Source organism: Carcharhinus amblyrhynchos, chromosome 24 (genome assembly GCF_965287045.1).
Source record: "Carcharhinus amblyrhynchos chromosome 24, sCarAmb.v2.hapA, whole genome shotgun sequence".
In the NCBI taxonomy this organism is placed as follows: domain Eukaryota; kingdom Metazoa; phylum Chordata; class Chondrichthyes; order Carcharhiniformes; family Carcharhinidae; genus Carcharhinus; species Carcharhinus amblyrhynchos.
In genome coordinates, this window is record NC_137347.1 from 45,916,711 (window position 1) to 45,938,234 (window position 21,524).

Here is a 21,524-nt window from a genome sequence, read left to right on the forward strand (position 1 = left end):
TCCACTGACCATTTGAACTCCCTTAAAGTTGGCGAGTCCACAACTGCCGCAGGCAGGGCATTCCACGACCTTACTACCCTCTGAGTAAAGAACCTACCTCTGACATCCGTCCTATAATTACCACCCCTTAATTTAAAGCTATTTCCCCTTGTGTTAGCCATCACCATCCGAGGTAAAAGGCTCTCACTGTCCACCCTATCCAATCCTTTGATCATCTTGTATGCCTCAATCAGGTCACCTCGTAACCTTCTTCTCTCCAATGAAAACAATCTCAAGTCCCTCAGCCTTTCCTCATAAGCCCTTCCCACTATACCAGGCAACATCCCGGTAAACCTCCTCTGCACCCTTTCCACTGCCTTCACATCTTTCTTATAATGCAGCGACCAGAACTGTACACAATACTCCAAGTGCGGCCGCACCAGAGTTTTGTACAGTTGTAACATGACCTCACAGCTCCGAAATTCAATCCCTCAACCAATAAAAGCTAACACACCGTATGCCTTCTTAACAACCTTATCAACCTGGGTGCCAACTTTCAGGGAGCTACGCACATGTACCCCGAGATCTCTCTGCTCGTCAACACTACTAGAGTCCTTCCATTAGCTCAATATTCTGTACTCCTGTTACTCTTACCAAAGTGAATCACCTCACCACTTTTCCTTATTAAACTCCATTTGCCACCTCTCGGCCCAGCTCTGCAGCTTATCTATGTCCCTCTGCAAACTGCAACATCCATCCTCACTGTCTACAACTCGTCCAACTTTGGTGTCGTCAGCAAATTTCCTAATCGATCCTTCTACACCCTTAACTAGGTCATTTATAAAAACGACCAACAGCAGTGGCCCCAAAACAGATCCCTGCGATACACCACTTGTAACTGAACTCCAGGTTGAATATTTCCCATCAATCACCACCCTCTGTCTTCTATCAGCTAGCCAATTCCTGATCCAAACTGCTAAATCACCCTCAATCCCATGCATCTGCATTTTCTGCAATAGCCTACCATGGGGAACCTTATCAAACGCTTTGCTAAAATCCACATACACCACGTCAACTGCCTTACCCTTATCCACCTCTTTGGTCACCTTTTCAAAAAACTCGATAAGGTTTGAGGCACAACCTACCCTTCACAAAACCATGTCGACTATCCCTAATCAATTTATTTCCCTCTAGATGATTATAAATCCTATCCCTTATAATTCTTTCCAAAACTTTGCCCACAACAGAAGTAAGGCTCACCGGTCTATAATTCCCAGGATGGTCTCTACTCCCCTTCTTGAACAAGGGGACAACATTTGCTATCCTCCAGTCTTCCTGCACTATACCTGAAGCCAATGACGACATGAAGATCAAAGCCAAAGGCTCTGCAATCTCCTCCATAGCCTCCCAGAGAATCCTAGGGTAAATCCCATCCAGTCCAGGGGACTGATCTATTTTCACACCTCTCAAGAATTGCCAACACCTCCTCCTTATGTACCTCAATCCCGTCTAGTCTACTGCTTGGTATTGCAGTATTCTCCTCGACTACACTGACTTTTTCCTGCGTGAATACTGACGAAAAATACTCATTCAGTGCCTCTCCTATCTCTTCAGGCTCTAAGCGCAACTTCCCACTGCTGTCTCTGACTGGCCCTAATCTTGCCCTAACCAATCTTTTATTTTCGATATACTTGTAGAAAGCCTTAGGATCAAGGAAAATCCTATCCGCCAAAGTCTTCTCATGTTCTCTTCTAGCTCTTCTTAACCCTCTCATCCATGTACTTGTCCAAATTTTTCTTAAAATGTTAAAATTGAGCCTGTATTTACCACTTCATCTGACAGCTCATTCCACACTCCTACTACTCTGAAGAAGCCCCTAATACTCTTTTTAAGCATTTCCCCCTTCACCCTTAACCCACGTCTAATTTTTTCTCCCCCAATCTCAGTAGAAAAAGCCTGCGTGCAGTCACTCTATGCCCATCAATTTTTGTGCACCTTTATCAAGTCTCCCCTCATTCTTCTACCCTCCAGAGAATAAAGTCCTAACCTATTCAACCTTTCTGTAACTCAGTTTCTCAAGTCCCAGTCCTTGTAAGCCTTCTCTGCACTTTCAACCTTATTAATATCCTTCCTGTAATTAGGTGACCAAAACTGTACACAATACTCTCAATTCGGCCTCACCAATGTCTTGGACAGCCTCACCATAACATTCCAACTCTTGTACTCAATATTTTGATTTATAAAGGCCAATGTTCCAAAAGCACTCTTTACGACCCTATCTACCTGTGACACCACTTTTAGGGAATTATGTATCTGTATTCCCAGATCCCTCTTCTACTATACTCTTCAGTGTCCTACCAATTACCTTGTATGTTCTACCTTGGTTTGTCCTTCCAAAGCACAATAGCTCACTAGTCTGCATTAAATTCCATCTGCCATTTTTCTAGCTGGTCCAAATCCCTCTGCAAGCTTTGAAAGCCTTCCTCACTGTCCACTACACCTCCAATCTTTGTATCAGCAAATTTTCTGATCCAATTTACCACATTACCATCCAGATCATTGATATAGATGACAAACAATGGACCCAGCAATGATCACTGGCACACCACTAGTCACAGGCCTCCACTCAGAAGCAATCCTCCACTACCACTCACTGGCTTCTTCCATTGAGCCAATGTCTAATCCAATTTACTACCTCCCCATATATACTTAGTGACAAACCTTCCCAACTAACCTCCCACGTGGGACCTTGCCAAAGGTCTTACTGAATTCCATGTAGATAACATCAACTGCCTTCCCTTCATCCACTTTCCTGGTAACCTCCTCAAAAAACTCTAATGGATTGGTTAAACATGACCTGCTACGCACAAAGCCATGTTGACTCTCCCTAATAAGCCCCTATCCATCCAAGTATTTGTAGATCCTATCTCTTAGTAGTCCTTCCAATAATTTACTTACTGACGTCAAAGTTACCAGCCTAAAATTTCCCAGATTACTTTTTTTAAAAACAACAAAACAATATGAGCTATCCTCCAATCATCCGGCACCTCACCCATGGACACCGACATTTTAGATATATCTGCCAGGGCCCCTGCAATTTCAACACTAGTCACCTTCATGGTCCAAGGGAATACTCTGTCCGGTCCTGGGGATTTATCCACTGATTTGCCTCAAGACAGCAAGCACCTCCTCCTCTTTAATCCATGACCTTCCTACTTGTTTGCCTTATTTCCATAGACTCCATGCCAGTTTCCTTAGTAAATACAGATGCAAAAACCCATTTAATTATCTCCCCGAAGTCATGTTTGATTAATTATATTTTTCATTGAAGTACCAGGGATGGCAGATAAAGAGATCATGATTTTGTCTATATGGATTTTAAAAAAGCACAAAAAGGCCCAATAACAAAATTGACAACCTTGAAATGAGGGTCAGTATCCAACTGGATTAAAAAAAAACAGGCTCAAGGACAGAAAGTAACCATTAATGAAAGATGGTTATTTCTTGGTCTGGAAAATGGTGGACAGTGGTGTTGCCAGTGTCAGTGATAAACGTATTTGTTTCAGAAATATAAATTAATTGGCTCTTGGAATGTTACACCGCTGTTTAAAAAGGTAGCAGACAAAAGGCAGGGAATTTTAGGCCGGTTAGTTTAACATCTGTAGTTGGAAAAATGCTAGAATCCGTCAAAGAAGAAATAGCGAGGCATCTAGAAAAAAACAGTTTGATCAAGCAGACGCACAAATTTATTGGATTTCTATGAGGATGTGACTAGTGCAGTAGACAGAGGGGAACCGGTGGATGTGGTGTTTTTGTATTTCAAAAAGGTGTTTGATAAGGTGCCTCACAAAAGGTTGCTGCAAAAGGTTAGGGTGCACGGAGTTGGGGGTAAGGTGTTAGCGTGGATAGAGGATTGGTTGTCTAATAGGAAGCAGAGAGTTGGAATCAATGGGTGCTATTCTGATTGGCAGATGGTGACTAGTGGAGTGCCGCAGGGATCGGTGCTGGGGCCTCAACTGTTTACCATTTATATAGATGATCTGGAGGAGGGGGCTGAGTGTAGGGTAACAAAACTTGCTGATGACACAAAGATGAGTGGAAAAGCAAATTGCATGGAGGGTGTGGAAACTCTGCAGAGAGATCTGGATGGGCTGAGCGAGTGGGCGAGGAGCTGGCAGATGGAGTATAATGTTAGCAAGCGTGAGGTTATCCACTTTGGCAGAAATAATAGTAGGAGGAATCATTATTTAAAAAGTGAAAGCTGCAGCATGCTACGGTGCAGAGGGACCTAGGGGTCCTTGTGCACGAGTCGCAAAAACCCAGTCTGCAGGTGCAGCAAGTGATCAAGAAGACAGAATATAGAACACTACAGCACAAACAGGCCCTTCAGCCCACAAGCTGTGCCAATCACATCTATACCTACCAAGCCATAGAACTATCTGTAACTCCCAATCCCATTAGATCCCATATACTCATCCAGAAGTCTTTCAAAAGACCCCAGTGAGTTCGCCTCTATCACCACCGACGGCAGCCAATTCCACTCACTCACCACCCTCTGAGTGAAAAACTTTCCTGTAACTTCTCCTCTGTACTTGGTTCTCAGCACCTTAAACCTGCGTCCTCTCATAGCGACCATTTCAGCCCTGGGAAAAAGCCTCCGAGAATCCACCCTATCTATTCCTCTCAACATTTTATAAACCTCTATCAGGTCGCCTCTCAACCTTCGTCTCTCCAGGGAGAAGAGACCTCGCTCCCTCAACCCATCTTCATAAGGCATGCCTCCTAATCCAGGCAACATCCTTGTAAATCTCCTCCTCACCCTCTCAATGTTGGCCTTTATAGCAAGGGGGATAGAATATAAAAGTAGGGAGGTCTTGCTGCAACTGTATAGGGTACTGGTGAGGCTGCAGCTGGAGTACTGTGTGCAGTTTTGGTCGCCGCACTTGTGGAAGGATATATTGGCCTTGGAGGGAGTGCAGAGAAGGTTCACTAGACTGATACCGGAGATGAGGGGGTTAGCCTATGAAAGATTGAATTGACTGGGTCAGTACTCACTGGAGTTTAGAAGGCTGCGGGGGTGGGGGGGAGATCTTACAGGGACATAAGATAATGAAGGGGATAGATAGGGTAGAAATAAAGATTTTTCCTGCTTAGAAAGGATAGCAGGACTAGAGAACACAGCCTCAAAAATTGGGGGGTGGGAAGAGGAGAGAAGAGAAGGCAGTTTAGATCAGAGTTGAGGAGGAGCTTCTTCAAAAGAGTGGTGAATCTCTAGAATTCCCTGCCCAATGAAGCCATGGGAGCTACCTTACTGAATATATTTAAGTCACGGGTAGATAGATTTCTGTAGACAAGGGAATTAAGGATTATGGGGAGAAAGCGGGAAAGTGGAACTGATCCACTTCAGGTCAGCCATGATCTTACTGAATGGCAGGACAGGCTCGAAGGGCTAGATGGCCTGCTCCTATTTCTTATGTTCTTATAGAATGTGGAATAAAATTTCTAAATCTGCAAATTATACCAAATTTGGGGGAGTGGCAAAAAGCAAGGATGATACAAATCACCTCCAACAATACAGACAGGCTATCAGAACTGGCAGGCATGCAGCCAATGGAATCTAAGACAAGAGAAGTCTGGGTGATTCTTTTGGCAGAAGGATGAGTCAGGCCATGTAGACCTTAACAGCACAGTTCTAGAAAGTATGAGGAACAGAGAAAACTAGAGATGCATGCACTCCAATTGTTGATAATGGCAGGATATACTGACTGGTTAGCAAAACATGGAATCTTAGCCTTCATAACTGGAGGCACTGAATGCAAAAGCATGGAGGTAACGTTGATCCTTTATAAAACTCTGGTTAGGTCCCAACAAAAAAACATTGTGAATGTAGCCTAATCCATCACGCAAGCCAGCCTCTTATTCATCAACTCTGTCCACACTTGCCACTGCCTCAGAAAAGCAGCCAGCATAATTAAGGACCCCACGCACCCAGACACACACTCTTCCACCAGGGAAAAGATACAAAAGTCTGAGGATATGTACCAACTGACTCAAGAACAGCTTCTTCCCTGTTGCTGTCAGACTTGACTAGACCTACCCTGCATTAAGTCAATCTTTCTCTACCCTAGCTATAACTGTAACATTACATTCTACACTCTCCCCTTTTCTGCTCTATGCTTTGTCTGTAAAGCACATAAGAAACTATTTTTCACTGTATATTAATACATGTGACAATAATAAATCAAATAAAACTAGACTATGGTGTCTAGTTCTGGTCACCAACTTAAGGGAGCAGACATGTACTAGAATAAGGATTGAGAGCTTTAGTTACATGATTAGTTTGTGAAGGCTGGGGCTGTTCTCCTTTGACCAAAGATGAAAGACTAAATTTAATATATACAAGATTAAAAGAGGTTTAGAAGGTCATGGAAAAACTCTTCCCACTAACTTTTAGTGCAAGGACTGGGGGACACATTTAAGGTTGCAGAAAAGATAGATTCAGGAAGAATTAAGGAGAAGTTTTTTTTTATTTAAATGCAGTATGCGGTAATGGCCTGGAACTCTCAGTCAATGGAAGCAGAAACAATAATTACAAAAGGGAACTGGACAGGGTTAGAGATTGAAAGGTAAATTGGACTGAACAGACTGCTCCGTTTGGAGTTGCCATGGAATTGGTAGGTGAAATAGCCTGCTCTGTGCCTTAAATGACTTAAACATGGGCAACGGTGTTTCATTATAGCTTTCAAATGAAAAATGGCCCATAAAATATGCACATTTTTCAGTAAAAGTTGTTTCAGTCACAAATGTGTGAATTTCCTGCAGATTGTTTCAAACGCTAGATCTGAGAACTGTCCAGAGCTCTGAGGGGGACAGGACACAAGAAAGCAGGATTATTAACTGTCATCTGCCAGTTCAACTTGTAGTCATTTGGAAGATACACTATCTAACAGTTAAAAAGCAAAATTGCTAGCGCTCACTAAATTATATGTTGTTCCTCTTTCACAAGCATGATACTGGCAAAAAATAAAAAGTTTACAAAAATTTAATCTAAATACAAAAAAAGGTGAGCTAGTTAATAGTATATTACCTCCACACCAGATTCAAAGTTAATACTGCTTACCTGGTTTGGAAGGATGCTTGGTATAATCAAAGACCAACACATCACTGGAGGGAGTTTTTGTAGCAATAATACAAGGATTCTGAGGCATGTAGCGGGCACGATTTACTTCCCCTTCATGGTTTATTTTTATTTCAATCTCTATTTTTCCACTAACAGAACCAAATCCACCAAATTCTGTAACAGAAACAATTGACAAATGTTTCACAGTGGCACTGTTTAACAAAGCAAACTAACAGACAGTTATTAAATCAAAGACGCATCATCTGTATTTATTTTCACCATGAGAATACCTTGGGAGTTTAAATTCAATTTTTAAATCAGGAATTGACAACAGCTTTCAAGATCACTACCACCTGGAAGGACAAGGGTAGAGGATGCATGGGAACATCATCTGCAAGTTCCCTTCCAAGCCACACTTCAGCTTGACTTGGAAATTTATCACTGTTCTTTCATTGTTGCTGGGTCAAAATCCTGAAATTGCCACTCAACAGCACTATGTGTACCTACTGTACACAGGATGCCTTCAAGAAGGCAGCTCACCACTACCTTCTAACAGGCAACTAGAACTGGGCAATAAGTGCTGGCCTAGCCAGCGATATCCACATCCCTTGAAAGAACAAAAAACCTTGCACAAACAATACTATACCTCCTTTTCAGGGTTGTGAACAGTCCAGTATGTATGATAGACTACAAAAGGCAAACAAGCTTTCAATAGAATCCTGAAATAGAGGGAAAAGTGGGAAGGATCTGATGTGTTGTAATTAGCATGTTATGACTTCCTATTTGTTTGAAACACCCCCTCCCCACCAAATCAAACTTCTGAAACCACACATAGCATTGGGATACCTCAGTACAATCAAATAACCTTGGTTACCCAAGTGCATGTTTGTGGATACTAGGTGAATACTAAGGCAGTAAGGTGCCAGTTTGTGAAACCAAATCCTATGGGTGACAAAGTTGTGTGTGAGGAGTGGGATCCTTCACATGTTATTACACGTAATACACAATCAGGAAGACAACATGGTCTTTGGAAGCCTAAGTAGTATGAATATTTGGGCTTTATTTTGAAAGCAGTGAATGTTAGTCGCATATCTGCGAACACTTACCCACACATATTCCGAAAGCCCAAATCCAGGAATGTGTAGGTATATAAATTTAAGCAAACTAGAATATTGTTGGTCTACAAGCCATAAAACACCATGCATTTGGGGAAGGCGGGGGGAAGAAAACTCTTACCTCCCTTCTCACTATCATAGTGTGAAGCATCAAACTGTGCATCATCATTTGGTAGTTGAACACTGGCTATGACCAGATGGTTTTGCTCATCGGATGTATGGGTTCCCAACACCAGCCTGTGAACACTGTAATCCTTCCCCTCAGGTCTGCAGATCATTAAACATTATATTACTAAATTATTCAGTCACATATTATATTGTCTGCAAAGAAAAAAGAACATTAACAAAGGATATTTATACCTGCTCTCCTTGAGTAAGATACAATTCTCACGAATACAAGAAACAGGAGTAGACCATATGGCAGGTCAAGCCTGCTTTATCATTCAATACAATCATTGCTAATTTTGGACTCTTATTTTTCTACCTAGTCCTCCATATTCTTTAATTCCAAGATATCAAAAATCTGTCTAACCCAGCCTCAAATATATTCATACATATGAATCTAGAGTAGCTTTGAGTCAAATAAGAGCATATGAAAAGCTTAAATCCTCAGGAAACTGAGGAATGGCAAGAAATGGACAAAGACCGCAAAGTAGAATCAAAAGGAAAGCAGCACATTTAGACAGTGCAAAGAGGGGAACTTTCCCCAGTAGAAATGACAATGTGAAAAGTGGTAAACATTGGACTTAGGGGCAGGATTGGCCATTGGGCCTCAAGCCTGATGCACCATCCAATAAAATCATGACTGAACTGATTGCAACTCATTCCAAATTCCCACCTACCCCAATAACCTTTCTGCCTCTTGTTTATTCAGTGATGGATCATGCACAACCTGCACAATTCTAAATTAAATAATTTCTCCTCGCAGTCCCAAAGGATCGGCCCTTGTCCTGAGACTGTTTAATTGTACAATCAATAGAAACAATCTCTCAGCATCTATAGTATCAATCCACTTGTAGGTTTCAAAATGATTGCCTCTCATTATTTTAAACTCCACAGAACAGAAGCCCAAATTCCTTAGCATCTCAGAGCAACTCCCTCATCCCAGGGACCAGTCCAGTGGACCTCAGCTGCACTGCATCCTATGCAAATACGTCCTTTCTTAAACGTAGAGATTACAACAGTAATATTCATACTAGTGGCACAAAACTAAATGCATTAAAATGTCACGGCAACAATGCAAGAACAGGAGCTGCAAAACACTTGGGTCTGAATCAAGGTACAGGAAGTCCTTGCTTAATGTCATCAACTGATTCCTAGAAAATGTGGAATTATGCAAGTGGTCTGCCTGAGGCTCATAACCCCTTTCCAACGTTGCCCAAAATCCAGCTCTCAGGCTGGACATGGGAGTTACACAGCAAGACTGAAGCATATGGAGATGTGCAGGTGAAATAACAGCAATGCAAGCAGGGTTCTAATTGGAAAGCAACGTTAGAATGTTGTGCAGGATGTTGAGAGGACTTTCTGTGTGGTAGTATTTTGATTTGCCTGTGAGGGGCAAAAATACCCCAGCCTACTTCCTTACTGGATTCTGCTTTCTCCCGGTGACTATAAGTAGGTCCTCGTAAATAACCCATTTACTCAGGCTCTCGGGAAAACAAAGTACCGTGAAACCAAAAGATAAAATTTAAGCACACAAGCAAAATATCGTAAATGCTGGAAGTCTGAAATAAAAACAGAAAATGCTAGAAATACTCAAGAGTTCTTATGGAAGTGCATACAACTAAAATACTAATTCATATGCTGCCAGACTTTAAGTATTTACAGACTTTTCAGTTTCTCTGCTAAATTTTAAACAAGCTGGTTTTAAGGGTGTAACAGCATGCAAGAGAATGATAAAATTGGATCAAATACTGGAAGGAAAAAAAAAAATCGGACAGCATCAAAGGGATAGTTCTTCTGATACTAAAAGAATTTATCTTTGAAATAGGACAGGGACAGAATAACAAGAGTAAGACAGTCAGCACTGAATCCTTTGTGCTTTTTAATTAAGGCAGTACAGTGGTTAGCACTGCTGCCTCAGTGACAGGCACCCGATTTTGATCCGGGTGACTGTGTGGATTTTGCATGTTTTCCCCGTGTCCGCGTGGGTTTCTTCCAGTTTCCTCCCACAGTTCAAAGATGTGCAGGTTAGGTGGATTGGCCAAGCTAAATTGCCCCTTAGTTTCCAAAGATAGGCTGAATGGCCACCTGCTAGAAATCAGGTACAGGTCAATTGCAATCATAGATTCTATGATTATAACTGACCTGTGCCCAACTTCCATTTACCCACCTTAATCCTAAAGACCCTTGCCTAATCACTCAATATTTAAATTTTTGATTGAAGCATTCAGCACCAACCCCTCCCATCAGTTTTTGGGGAAAGATTTCTACTTTCCTTGTTTGAAGTGCTTTCCAATATTGCCATTGAACAGCCAACCTCTAATGGTAAATATTATGCCCTCATGCTCTGAATTCCATATGTTGCCTCTATCTCCTCAAACTCATTAACCATCGAGTACCTCAATTAGATTACATCTTAATTTTCTGGAAACATAAGCCTAGTTTATCTAATCTGTCCTCAATGTAACCCTTTCAACTTCAGTATTCTGATGAAGTGTGTTAGTGTGCCATGGTGGCATTATTAAGATGTGGAAGGCATTAGGAGTTAAGAGAAAGCATATGAAAGCTGAAATGTTCAGGAAAAGAACAGATCTACAAAGCAAGACTAAGGAATGACAAGAAATGGATAAAGACTGCAAAGTGGACTCAAGGAAAACAGCTCATGGTGACAGTACAAAAGGAGAAATTTTCCCCACCCAAAAAAAACAACACAAAAGTGGCAAATATTAGCAGGTGGTCAGGAAGGCGAATGGGATGCTGGCCTTCATAGCGAAGGGGATTGAATATAAAAGTAGGGAGGTCTTGCTGCAGCTGTATAGGGCATTGGTGAGGCCGCAACTGGAGTACTGTGTGCATTTTTGGGCGCCGCACCTGCGCAAAGATATTTTGGCCTTGGAGGGAGTGCAGAGGAGGTTTACTAGGCTGATACCAGAGTTGAGGGGGTTGAGCTATGAGGAGAGGCTGAATAAACTGGGCTTGTACTCGTTAGAGTTTAGAAGAATGAGAGGAGATCTCATTGAGACGTATAAGATGATGAATGGGATGGATAGGATAGAGGTGGAAAGACTCTTCCCGCTCAAAAAAGACAATAGGACTAGGGGGCACAGCCTCAAGATAAAAGGGGGGCGGTTTAGAATGGAGTTGAGGAGGAACTTCTTCACTCAAAGGGTGGTGAATCTCTGGAATTCTCTGCCCGTTGAAGTGGTGGAGGCTGCCTCGCTAAATATTTTTAAGACACGGGTTGATGGGTTTTTGATAGGAGAGGGGATTAAGGGTTATGGGGAGAGGGCAGGAAAGTGGAACTGAGCCACGACAGATCAGCCATGATCTTACTGAATGGCGGGGCAGGCTCGAAGGGCTGGATGGCCTACTCCTGCTCCTATTTCTTATGTTCTTATTAGACTTAGCAGCAGTAAGCCACTGGGCCCTTGAAGAACACAGAACACAGAACACAGAACACAGAACACAGAACACAGAACACAGAACACAGAACACAGAACACAGAACACAGAACACAGAACACAGAACACAGAACACAGAACACAGAACACAGAACACAGAACACCACAAATAGGCCCTTCGGCCCACGAGTTGCACCAATCACATCAACACCTACCAATCTATAGACCTATCTATAACACCCAATCCCATTAAATTCCATATACTCATCCAGAAGTCTTTTAAAAGACCCCAGTGAGTTCGCCTCCACCACCACTAACGGCAGCCGATTCCATTCACTCACCACCCTGAGTGAAAAACTTACCCCTAACATCACTTCTGTACTTGCCTCCCCGCACCTTCAATCTGTGTCCTCTCATAGCGACCATTTCAACCCGGGGAAATAGCCTCTGAGAATCCACCCTATCTATTCCACTCAACATTTTATAAACTTCTATCAGGTCGCCTCTCAACCTTCGTCTCTCCAGGGAAAAGAGTCCCAGCTCCCTCAACCTAACTTCATAAGGCATGCCTCCCAGTCCAGGCAACATCCTTGTAAATCTCCTCTGTACCCTTTCAATAGCTTCTATGTCCTTCCTATAGTGAGGCGACCAGAACTGCACACAGTACTCCAACTGAGGCCTGACAAGGGTCTTATAAAGTTGCAGCATTACCTCCCGATTCCTAAACTCAATCCCTCGATTAATGAAGGCCAGTACACCATACGCCTTCTTGACCACATCCTCCACCTGCGAGGCCGATTTAAGAGTCCACTTTTCTGTCTGCTCCTCAAACCTTGATGCCCTTGTTCATCAAAAATCTAACTCAGTCTTGGATAAATTTAATGCCCAGCCTGCACTTCTTTCTGGGGAAGGCTACTTCTGAGAAACTCCCACACAGATTACAGCATATGGGATTTGGTCATATCCTGGTACAGATTCAGAATAGTTCACAGACAGAAAACAGAATGGGAACAAACAGGTAATTCTCAAGATGGCAGGCTGCTTCTAGTAGGGTAGCACAAGGATCAATGCCAGGGCAACACATGTTCACTATCTACATAAACAGATTAGATGCGGAGGCCAAATATAATATATTCACATTTGTAGATGACAAAACTAGGTGGGAATACAAGTCCTAAGGAGGGTGCAGAGGGATTTGGGCAGGCTGTGAATGGGAAAGAACACATCAGATAGAATGTTAATAAGTATGCAGTTATCCACCTTCGTAAAAAAGCAGAAATGCTGAGTATTTCTCAAATGCTGAGGGGTTGGGGAGTGTTCATGTCCAAAGGATTTCCGTGAATCACTTAAAGCTAGCATGCAGATACAGCAAGCAATTAGGAAGACAAACAGTTTGTTGGCCTTCATTGCAAGTAAAGAAGTCTTGCTGTAATTGGTTACAGCCTTGGCACTCAGCTCAAGCGCAGCTGGTTCGAGGGGATGAATAGCCCACTTCTATGTTTATAGAGATATGGTTGATGTGAATTAACCCTCATACCAGAGTGGGAATGAAATTATCAGCATGTTGTCAAGTGCATGGTGTTAGGGGTAATTTATCAACATGAATGGAGGATTGGCTAATTAACAGGAAATTGTCAGGATATATGGGCCATTTTCAGATTTACAAACTAATTTTATGAACACCATGGCACTCCACTAATGACTAGGATGAAAGGACCAAGCATATTTAGCCAAAATTTGCTGACAATATAAAGTTAGGTGAGAAACAAAATTGAGATATAGATAGGTTAAGAACAAAAATCTGGCAGATGCCATATGTAGGAAAATGTGAGTTTAGTCACTATTGTAGAAATAGAAAAATTGAACAGACTACAGAATGCTGCAATTGAGTGATTTGGCTATCTTTGTCAAAAAAAAACTGGCATGCAGGTACATCAAGTAGTTGGATAAGAGAAATGGTGACCTTTACAAGAGTAATGGACTGCAAAAGTAGGAAAATCTTGCCACAATTATACAGGGTGTTGGTAAGAACTGGATACAGTTTTTACTTCCTTATTTGAGGAATTATGCTTATACTAGAGAGAATTTAGAGTAGGCTCACAAAGATGTTGCTTGGAACTAAGGGGTTATCTTAAGGAGTTTAGGAGAATAAGGTGAACTTATTGAAACATATCAAGATTCTGAGGGGGTCTTGACAGGGTAGATGTGAAATGTTCCAGGAGTATGACTTTGATCAAGAATGCTGAGTTCAGTGAGAGAGTGAGGGAGTTAAGCAAAAAGGGTTGCTTTTCCTGAGTCAGCCCAAGAAGCCAGCTGTTTGGTAAATGGTCAAGGTACACTCTTTTCCTAAGGTTTAAAACCGTATATGAACTAATAATTAGATTAATACATAAAAAGGGCAATTATTAAAATAATGAAATTGTTAGCGACATTAAGGATGACAAGGCAGATGATGTGTCAAGGTTGCAGCATGTGGTAGAACCTGGATGCTAGAGAGATCCAGGGAAAAACACGAGTGTTTGTAGCTCAGCTGCAGAGACTGCAATACACTTGAGGGGGTTGGGGGGAGGGGAGGGTTCTTGTGTTGCCTATTTGCTCAGGACTGGAAAAGAACATGTAGTGGGAGAGGAAAACCCAGTACTTAAGTTGTTGGTGCCCCATGCGGGCACCCACATAAGTATGACAACAAGGCTCTGCATAGTCAATGTGGGGAGCCAGGCAACTGGAGAACAGTTAACGTGGTTCCGCTATTTAAGAAGGGTTGTAGAGATAAACCTACTCCAGTAGGATAAAACATGCAAGAAATGTTGGGTGCATGTGATGTAGGGACAGCAATAACCATGGGGGATTTTAATCTACATATAGTCTGGAAGGTCAGAGGGGCAAGGATAGCCTACACAACAAACTCATAGATAAAGGTAAAATACTGCGGATGCTGGAGTCAGAGACAAAAACAAAGTGCTGGAAAATCTCAGGTCTGACAGCATCTGTGGAGAGAGAATTGCGATAATGTTGCGAGTTGAAATGAATGGCTCACTGTTATAACTGCCCTCTGAAATGAACTAGCAAGTCACTTAGCTCAAGGGCAATTAAAGACGGACAATAAATGCTGGTCCAGCGATGCCCACATCCCATGCATGAATATAGTACAGAATTTCAGCACAAGGAGCCAGTTTTACAAACCGAGGATAAAATAAGTGTCCAGATGAATTGTGCCTTAGGTTGCTGTGGGAGGCGAGGGAGGAGATTGCAGGGACTCTGACCCAAATTTTAAATTCTTCTCTGGCCACAGGGGAGGTGCCAGATGACTGGAGAACAGCTAATGTGGTTCTGATATTTGAGAAGGGTTGTAGTAATAAACTAGGGGACCACAGTTCAGTGAATCCCACATCAGTGGTAGGGAAACTATTGGAGAAACTCTTGAAGGAGAGCATCGATCTCCGCTTGGAGGGGCAAGGTTTAATCAGGGATAGTCAGCATGGCTAAGTCAGAGAAAAGGTCATGCCTAATAAATCTGATTGAATTTTTTGAGGAGGTGACCAGGTGTGTGGATAAAGATAGTGCAGTGATGTAGTTTATATGGATTTGTGCAAAGTCTTTGATGAGGTCCCACATGGGAGACTTGTAAAGAAGGTAAATGCATGTCAGATACAAGGTAATTTGATAGATTGATCTCAAAATTGGCTCAGTTGTAAGAGACAGGGTGATGACAGAAGGGTGCTTCAGGTGATTGGAAGTCAGTGTCCAGTGGGGTACCACAGGGATCTGTGTTGCGTCCCCTACTATTCATCATTTAAATAAGCGACATTGATGACTGTTGGGGGTAGGATTAGTAAATTTGAAGACTGGATGGATGGTTAACAGTGAGGCAGACTGCCTTGGGCTACATGATATGGATGAAATGGTCAGATGGAATTTAACCCCAAAAAGTGAGGTGACAACACTCTGGAAGGGCTAATTTAACAAGAAAGTATTCAATGAATGGCGTAACACTAGGAAGTTCTGTGGGACAAAGGGACCTTGGTGGGGTTGTCCACAGATCTCTGAAAGCAGAACAGCATGTTAATAGAGTGGTGGAAAAGGTATATGGGACACGCCTTTATCAAAGGAGGCACTGATTACAAAAGCAGGGAAATCATGTTGCCATAGTTAGAACTTTGGTGAGGCCACAACTGGAATAGTGTGCAGTTCTAGTTGCCACACCAGAAGGATGTGATTGTATTGGGGGGGGGGCGCAAAGGAGATTCACCAGAATACTGCCTGGGATGGAACATTTCAGTTATGGAGGAGTAGGATAGGCTTGGGTTTTCATTGGAACAAACATGACTTGAGGGGAGACCTGATTGAGGTGTACAAGATTATGAAAGACATGGACAGAGTAGATAGGGAGCAGCTGTTCCCCTCAAGTGAAGGGGAAGTCACAAGGGCACAGGGCAGGGGGAAAATGCAAGGATTTTTAGTTTACCCAGAGGATGGTGACAGTCTGGAATGCGCTGCCTGGGAGGGTGGGAGTGGCAGGTTGCCTCACATCCTTTAAAAACAAAATACCTAAATGAGCACTTGGCCAATGGCCTTGAATGGATACAAAATTAGCACGGTCAAAGACAGAGAGTAGCAGTAGAAGGGTGCGGTCCTGAATGGAGGGCTGTGACAAGTGGTGTTCCTCAGGGATCAGGGCTGGGACTTTTGCTGTTTGTATATATTAAGATAAATGATTTTGAGGAAAATGTAACTTTGCTCAGAGGATAGTAAGGGCGTGGAATGCCCTGCCTGCAGCAGTTGTGGACTCGCCAACTTTAAGGTTGTTCAAATGGTCAGCGGATAGGCATATGGATAACATTGGAATAGTTTAGGTTAGAGGGTCATTAGATTGGTTCCACTGGTCGGCGCAACATCGAGGACCGAAGGGCCTGTACTGCGCTGTAATGTTCTATGTTCTAACTGGATTGATTAGTAAGTTTGCGGACAACAGTTGGTGGATTTGCAGATAGCGATGAGGACCAGAGGATAAGTCAGTGCAGACTCAATGGGCCAAAGGATCTCTTCTGCACTCTGATACTAGGAACCAACTGTCACAAGTGGCAGGACAAGGAACCTTAATGTGTTGTAAAGAGGAATCAGATGAGTTCTTGACAATAGACAGGATTCATGGGCTATTAAAAATACAGCAAGGGAATGCTGTGGATAGATTGCCTATGATGAACAAAAGATTTCCCCAACTTAAATTATTACTCGGTTACAAATAATAAAAAATTAGGTACCTTTTATACAGCATTCCTTTAGCTAGAAATTTACTTTTAATAAACATGTTGTCGACAATATTATTTAGCAAGCAAAACAGACATTTATTTTAATTACCCATCTTCCATCCATACCTAGAAACATCAGGTAACCACTGGGCAGTCAGACTTGGCCATTCCAGTGCATGAGTCATAACCAGGTCATACAAGAAGGGAGTGTTTTTCTTCCAGATCTTGTATTCTTCATTAATGACACGTTCTTCCACAGCATCATCAAAGGCTGCTGCAAATGCACAACTTGTCATTAATAGTATACACAAGTGCAACACAACATTACTCAAGATATTTCTATTTTGTCACTGGGCAAAGTTTAATTCCTATCTGCCAGTGGCAATTTTACTTTTGTGATTAACACAGTCACTAAATTTCTATTCATTTTGCTACTTTGCATGTCTACCATTAGATTAACAAATTTCCAAAATGCCATAAAACAGTAAGAATCAGTTATCAGGGTAGATAGTCAAAGGCTTTTTCCCAGGGTGGAAATGTCAATTACAAGGGGGCACAGGTTCAAAGTGAGGGGGGAAAGTCTAAGGGGAGGGGTGGGTGCCTGGAGTGCACTGCCAGAGGTGTTGATGGAAGTAGGCACATTAGCAATATTTAAGAGGCATCTGGATGGGAAGGAAAAGGGGGATACAATCTGAGTAAGGACAGAAGTATTTTTAGTTTAGGTAGGGCATTATGATTGGCCTAGGTTTTTTTTTTGCGGGGGACGTGAAGGGCCTGTTCCTGTGCTGTACTTTTCTTTGTACAACATTCAAAATGGTTTAGTGACCAATGTAAACCGCAACTTGGGCAGGGCTTTGGTACAAATTCCAATTGCTATTTTATGCTGGTTAAGGAAACCAAGGAAAGACTGAACAGAAATGCTTCAACCAGAGGTATAAACTAAAATGAATGGATTTGTAATGAGCATGTTATGGTTAAGAAAATGTTTTTTTTGCACAGTTAACTGATGTGGCAGATACGGAATGGTATCAACTTTCAGAAGGAAGTCAATAAAAGCTTCATAGAGATGTCAAAAATGAGTGCACATGAAATTGGAGGCAATATATTGAAATGGGTACACAATTGCTGAGGAGATAGAACAGAGGATAGCAATAACAGCAATTCCAATTGGCAGAAGCAATTAGTGGTGACTCAAAGGATTTGTAGCGAGTCCTGTCTTTTTGGTAAGGTCCGTTGAAAATTTCAACTCAGATTAAACATTCTTGAAAGGTATGTATACACAGCCAAGATACAAACCATATTAACTGGCTGAAAAGCTCAAAAGACTGTTGTTGCTTTCAGAACCAACACTGAATCTAATGCATCCTAGCCTAACTGGACTTCAATTTAATTTCTTCTCCAAAGGACAGCCATTCCAATGCAGCACTCCTTCAGTACAATATTACAATTAAGTGCAGCCTAGATTATGCAATAAATGGCTGAACTATTGATGTTTTTACATTTTATTTACAGCAACATGGACAGAATTGCTTAAGCAGTTCTCAAAGTTGCTTCCCCTGCAATGCTGCTGATAATATTGAAAAGGAGTACAGTTCCTGACCAAGGACACTGAACTGTAAAGATAGGTATATATTAATTAATAAGCAAGGGGGTTAAAACACTCAGCTTAACACACTAAGATTGATACAAGCTTTTAAAACAGAAATTTCATGACAAACAATAATGCAAGGGTAAAAGGTAATAACATGCAACGGTACAGAAAAGCTCTAGCTCAAGAAAATGAATAACAGGAAGAAACAGCTTTTCATGAATAGGCATGAGGCTTCTCATGTTTGTTTGGCAATCAGTTTGAGCAACTGAGTGGTCATAAAAAAAAAATCAGATTGTTACATCTCGCAGGAACACACGAAGAAAGTGGTGTAGAGATATCACGACGCAAGGAAAAAGATCGTTTGCTATCTTCAAGACCTGGTAGTGAACTGGTTTGGAGAAGCCACCTTCACAATTACTCATCAAAACATTAAACCTTAATGCAATGTGCACTACTATATCTTAATTGATGTTTCATCGATAACAGTGAATGAACAGGCATTACTGTCTCTAGCCCGATTAATCTGTATAAAGGATAGACAACCTAGAGTTTTTCTGTGAACGAGGTCTAAAAATTAATATCCTTGCTCTTGTTCGAGTTACTTACATAAGTCAAATTGGAGAGGGCCACGTGACAAATTTACAAAACACTTAATTTTAAGGGGAGATGTAGAACAGTAGACTTTACACATTGAAAAGCATTTAAGTACATTTGCAGCTGTGCTACATTTTACTTTAAAACAAATAATCAATGGCATGAGGTGAATTACAGATGTGTTTTTGGGCTTTAGTCAGATTGGGACTGTGAGCACTTCATGTTATAGCCACTAGTGAATATACAAGGCCAATATTTAATGGTGTATCCCATGCACGTCTCTAATTCATCTCCTGACCATCCGTTATTTTGTATAATATATACAAGGTACTTTTTTTTCCTCGTTTCCATTCATGACAAATGGCTGTCGTCGATTCGTGATGAGTGGACTGCACAGGTGAGGCGGCCGTCAGTAATGAAGAACAGTGGGTGTGTGACGTCACAGGTGTAACATCATAATGGGCATCTGATGCTAGAGGTGCAAAATTAAAGAAAAATAATCTGAACATTCTGACAATAGTACATGCAGTTTACAGGGACACAAATTTACATAAAATACAGGACAGAGTACCTTGCATACATTATATATGTACATTGTAATTGATTTTCTCATCCCCTTAAAATATAGTGTCGCTAAGGCCCAGTATCTGGAGCACAAGAATTTGACTGATATTGAAGACCAATATCCATGCTCACACCTCTTAGTTTTGGGATTAAGGAAGGGGAGGGAAACTGGGTGAGTATGTCAGTTTCAACTATATCATCTGGAACTATGAGGAAACAAGAAAGCTGCTAGACATGGTGTTCCTTTCTACATTTATCAAATGCTGATGGCTTGAACAGAGGGACACTGGACAGCATCATCCAACTCCTAACTAAGGAGGAAGGCACAGATTGGCTGGGGGAAGATGTTTATTTCTAAACCTTCATACGAATAATTATTTTTGCAAAAAACAAAAAAATTTAAAAACAGCAACACAGCCATATGCAATTAAATCCTAGAGCTAGTTTTAAATACAATAGTAAATACATTCAAATACTATTCTAGCAAGTGAGCTACAATTTTAAAATTGTTTATTAAATTGTTAATCGTACATTTAATTAGCCAGTCTGGTGGTCCAAGACACTGGATAAGTGACAAATGGCCCGACTGCCAGAAGGCAAGCGTATGCTCATTTCCAAACGTCAACTAGGAAGCAAGACCAAAACTTGCCGAGTACAGAGTCAGATCACAAAACGATATTCAAATTTGAAAGCATATTCTGCTACACGGCTAATTAAACAATTCCCAAGAGGGTGGCCAAAATACAAATAAGGTTTTCACCAAATCAAAATGTATAATCAGTTATCACTCCAATGCGTTTCACCAACAAGTCGCAATGAATTGAACGGCTACAATAATCCAGGAACAAGCTGGTAATTTGCGGAACTTCACCCTCCGCACACTGGCTGCAATTTCCCTTTGCAGAAAGCAGCGATCGGCAAGATTGGGGAGAGGGAGGAGAGTGGAGCCGGCTCCAGTTCACAGCCTGCTCCGTCAAACAAAACACCCGGCGGAGAGCGAGGCCTAATGTTCCCCAGACAGAGCGGCACCACCGGGCGGCCCGTGGCCCAGCGGGCCCGGGATGGGGAGAGCGGCGAGGCCGCAGGAACCGCCCGCTCGCCCGGGAACAAGGCCACAGCCGCGACCCCACAACATGTCCGCCGGTTAATCTGAAATACAAATCAAGATGGAGGTGTTTGGTCTCCGGATTCGCGTCGCCATCTTCTCCATTACCTTCTTTGTCAGTCATGCCTACGGCTGGCCTGTTGATCAGCTTCCCGTCACTCCGACTCTCAGACTCTCCGCTCCCGCCGCCTCCCGCCTTTGTCCCCAGGACCCGCACATGCGCATAGTTTGCGCGCCAAACCGACTTCGGAACGTCCGCTCCTTATCCGCCAATCAGAAACCAGCAACAGATTCGTCAATCAGAGAGCGGGAGGTCGGCGGCTCATCCACCAATCAACGACCGGCGACTCACCCACCAATCAGCGACCGGCGACTCACCCACCAGTCAGCGACCAGCAGCTCATCCACCAATCAGCGACCGGCGGCTCATCCACCAATCAGAGACCGGATACTCATCCGTCCAATGAGAGGTGCCGGCCGTTTGCCAATCAGGATGTCAATAACGCTCTGGCAATGGGGAAGGCAGGGGGTGGAGCCTATCTTTTAGGACAAACCGAGTAAACAAACTGAAATTACGTTAGGACAAAGTAAAGGGGGCGGCTCCCTAAAAAGGAAAGGGGAACGGTCCGAACAGAAACAAAAAG

General features: G+C 42.4%; 1 protein-coding gene across 3 annotated transcripts in view; it reads right to left on the reverse strand.

Annotated features, from left to right (window-relative positions):
* The window catches only part of rbbp4 (retinoblastoma binding protein 4), a 62,589-nt gene extending 41,455 nt beyond the window's left edge, over positions 1-21,134 (reverse strand). The window contains exons 1-5 of one of the 3 annotated variants that reach the window (XM_080211699.1): positions 20,989-21,134; positions 19,543-19,683; positions 17,153-17,297; positions 8,336-8,481; positions 7,100-7,273 (exon numbers count right to left, since the gene is read on the reverse strand). In XM_080211699.1, coding sequence (XP_080067825.1) covers positions 7,100-7,273; positions 8,336-8,481; positions 17,153-17,297; positions 19,543-19,683; positions 20,989-21,004 — 622 coding nt within the window. In that variant the 5' untranslated portion in view covers positions 21,005-21,134. Of the gene's footprint in view, positions 1-7,099; positions 7,274-8,335; positions 8,482-17,152; positions 17,301-19,542; positions 19,684-20,988 lie in introns of all 3 variants that reach the window. The other 2 variants (XM_080211698.1, XM_080211701.1) reach the window with 2 other exon arrangements.
* Positions 21,135-21,524: the final 390 nt, after the last annotated feature.